The sequence below is a fragment of the Mandrillus leucophaeus genome, unplaced genomic scaffold (assembly GCF_000951045.1).
Source record: "Mandrillus leucophaeus isolate KB7577 unplaced genomic scaffold, Mleu.le_1.0 Scaffold1112, whole genome shotgun sequence".
NCBI classification, from domain to species: domain Eukaryota; kingdom Metazoa; phylum Chordata; class Mammalia; order Primates; family Cercopithecidae; genus Mandrillus; species Mandrillus leucophaeus.
The window spans coordinates 742,701-746,413 of record NW_012099344.1 but is presented as its reverse complement, the minus strand read 5'-3'; the positions used below and the strand labels follow the sequence as shown (position 1 = coordinate 746,413).

At 34.5% G+C, this 3,713-nt stretch overlaps 1 protein-coding gene across 1 annotated transcript in view; it reads right to left on the bottom strand.

Annotated features, from left to right (window-relative positions):
* The window catches only part of LOC105549293 (mannosyl-oligosaccharide 1,2-alpha-mannosidase IA), a 196,259-nt gene that overhangs the window by 137,199 nt on the left and 55,347 nt on the right, over positions 1–3,713 (bottom strand). The window contains exon 4 of the mRNA XM_011993763.1: positions 2,654–2,750. Coding sequence (XP_011849153.1) covers positions 2,654–2,750 — 97 coding nt within the window. The remainder of the gene's footprint in view (positions 1–2,653; positions 2,751–3,713) is intronic.

Sequence of the window (3,713 nt, the reverse complement as noted above, 5' to 3'; positions counted from 1 at the left end):
CATGTTTTACTGTAATCCAATTTCCTTTAACTTTTTCGAAGCTAGAACTATGGATTCAGAGAGACACTGGAGGGAATATTTTAAAGTGGGCATTTTGAAATCTGATATCAGCTTCATATTTTCATTGACATTTCATTTCTAGGTTATTAACAGCCTTACGTTAATATTTTTATTTCTTGTATTGTAGCTTTACGTGAGAATAATTGGTCGGGCACAAAATACCTCTCTTTGAGGTGCAGTTTTACTTGAAATCTTTTTACCATTGAAATATTGAAATAAATAGTTCTAGTTTCCTGTTTAAGATGGAATTGGGAGATCACGAATATTTAAGATGCTTTTTTATATTCATTAAAGTTGTTTAGGAAGGAAGTAGTCTTTGTCTATGAAAAAGATGGAAGGTTCAACATAACTGATGAGAAACAACCATGAGAAGCAAGCAGACCTGAAGAGCTCCCCAATGGCTCAGAACTGGGAAAAGATTCATAATGCCTAATACTTTCTCCAAAAAGGTTGTTTTTAGGGTTAAAACTCAAAATCACTTATCTCAAACGAAATACTATTTCCTAAGAAGCCAGGTGGTAAAGAACTCACATTTTCCTAACTTCTGCCTCGTTTGCTGAGTGAATATACGGGACTACATATTACACAGATAAGAAATCTGACTGAGAAGCGGGCTAAAGAAGTCAGTTAAAAGTTTTTCTCATCTGTAAAAATGAAAACTTTGTATGCCTTTGTAACAAGTTCCCCTATATTGGTATTTCTATAATGAGAAAATCATTATGCATCTTATTTTAATTTGAAGATAGAATGAGATTAAATACCATTTGAATTATTAATATTTCATTTCCTTATGCTAATACTTGTAGCTCTTTTTCTAAGAGCAAGTTCTTATCTTGATTATGAAAAGTGTTTTTTTACTGAAAAAGCCAATGAAAACCAAAAAACAAAAGTCAGGCCTAAGAGACCTAGCATATTTTTAATGTTCAATAACAAATTTTAAAATCGTAAATGTTTTAACACAAAACCAAACAATCCCTCTGATAAAGATGATGGCAATTTAACACATTAACTGATTTCTTAAGGGTACGAACGACTTTTATACAGATAAAAGCAAAATGGAGTTACAATTTTTTCAAAAAATGTTATAATAAACAATGAAAAAATAAAGACCTCTGGCTCTGCATGAAGTTTCAGAGTTTCTCTCTTCAATTCATACCTCTCCCTTACCCATGTTAACTGGTAGCTGGATCCTAAAACACTACTTTAGAAGTGTCTGGAATTACTTCTACTGCCTCTACTTCAGGTACAGGCTCTATTCATCTCAAAACTGTGTCACTCTGATAGACCAACAGTCTCTTTTCTCCTACTTTTCCCAGCTCTTTCTACCTGTTCTTGCAAACCCTGCAATGCCCTTCTCCCAACCTGAGGTCCTACTGCTTCCTCAGAACTTCATGGAAGTATATATTGAACCACCTGGTGCATTGATAATTCACTATTTACATTTTATATGTTGTGTACTAGGCAAATACTTGTGTAAAGACCTGTGCAAAGACTTGTATTATTTTCATTATCACCAGTGCTACAAGTAAAGCCAAACACATGGAAGGTTCTAAATAAATGGAAAAGCAACATGTCAGAATTAGGAGCATGGACTCTAATGTTAGCCACCCCAGGGTTCAAGTCCCAGCTCTGCCAGTTAGTAGGTGGCTATCTCTGGGAAAACTAATCTCTGGGCCTCATTTTTCTCACCTATAAAATTATATTTTAATGAGGCTAAATGAGATAATGCAGGAATGGCACTTGGCACACAGTAAGTGCTCAATAAATGTGAGCTGAAACTATTATGTGAATTGCTATTATTTAACATTTTCAGTTAAAAGTATAGAAAGTGTTCTGTTGTGGAATTCAGAAGTTCCTGAGTAACACTGTATTCCCTTCATCCTGTTACTTACAGACAAATTTTAAGGATTAGAAAGAAATCAAGTGCAGTAGGAGGATACTGGGCAGCTCTGTGACCCAAAGAATCCATGAAAGCCTTGTGTTACTTAGCTTTCTTACTTCCACAATGGAATGTTATTAACACCCACAGTACCAGTCACAGAGAGCTGCTGCAGGAACCAAATACAATAAAGCGTGCAAAAGTGGATAAATGAAGTTCAATTAACCTAATCCATCCTCACTTTCTCTTCCATGGTACAAACAGGAGAAATCTACAGCCAAAATTGAGATACACTGAAGATTACCACGGCTGGCAGCCTTGCCCAGCTTATGTATAAAGGCACAGCTTTTACCTAACAGGAAGCAGTTAGTGCAGCCCACCAAGTGCTTCTATGGTGGGAATCACCCCAGAGGCCAAAAATCCTGATACTGCACCCTATAAACATTAAGTGAGAATCTTTATAAGTATGCTCCAGGAATCAGTACTCTTTAAAGTTACGCAGTTTATTCGAACACGCAGCCACTACTCTAACCGAAGGACACGCTATGCACAATCCTTACCTAATTCCATCAGGTGTGCAAGTTTCCTAACCAAATGGCCTGGGCCATATTACACAGACTTCTTCACCATCCATAAGCTGAAGCAATTGGGGAGAAGTTACTAAGTTACTGAGAAGTTACTAAGTCACTAAGAAACCAAAGCACATCTACTCACCAAATAAACTGCTTGAATGGCCTCCTTTTGATATAGGTTTCAGTTCATTTAATCCCCAGGCATAACCTTTATAATTATTCCAAGCATGTTTCATCATCTGAGAAATAAAATAAAAACAGGATTATAATTTGAATGGGGATGTTTTTTCTACAAAATAGGTAATATATGGAAGAGCAAAGGCTGAAACATTAAAATTCATTAGTTAAAAGGATGACTAAGTAAAAGGGTTATGATTATATAAACCAGAACACACATGCTCATATAAACATGCTCGTACACTACACACTACCCTTTTATGTTTACAAATGGAAAGTTTTCTTTTTGAGTTCGTTTAATCCCATTTAATACAAATACCATTTTCAAAAGTCAGTTCCCAACAACAGGAATTTAGCTTATCTTAAAAGTATGAACCATGTCTACATTTATCTAGTTCATTTTCATAACAGATTAATTCTGCAAAGACTATCTTTAAAATTCGTATTTTTGCACAAAGTTCTTCTTACTTTGTTGACCTCACAGCTTACAGATAAATATTCAGGTTATCCCTTTAAATCACTTTGATGTTTCTTGACCAAGACTATATGGAGAAGTATTTTAAAATATTTACAAGAAATAAAAAATAAAACTGTGATCATGCCTAGATTTTGGAAAAACTTGTTTATTTTAACGTGATCAATCTTTAATTGGATACATATGTGTGTATATGTATGTAACTGAAGATTGATCCAGTATATTCCTAATTGAGGGTCCATGCACCAATAATGGTTTTAAAAGCCAAACCCCTCTGCCATAAATTAGTTGTATAAATTTTTTTCAATGACTCAAAGAACACATAATTATTTTTGTACACATATTTTTTAAAAGGGTTGGGATGCTTCAACTGTCTAGAACTTAATTCATGCCACCACCCCCAATTTATTATCAACAGTAATCAAAATATGGACATAATTGGAAAATGTTCCAATCTGGCTCCATATTTCAGAGTATCTTAAAGCATCACATAAAGTTATAGATATTATTTATGGGCCATTTACCACTCAAAATCTTCATTGAGATCAAT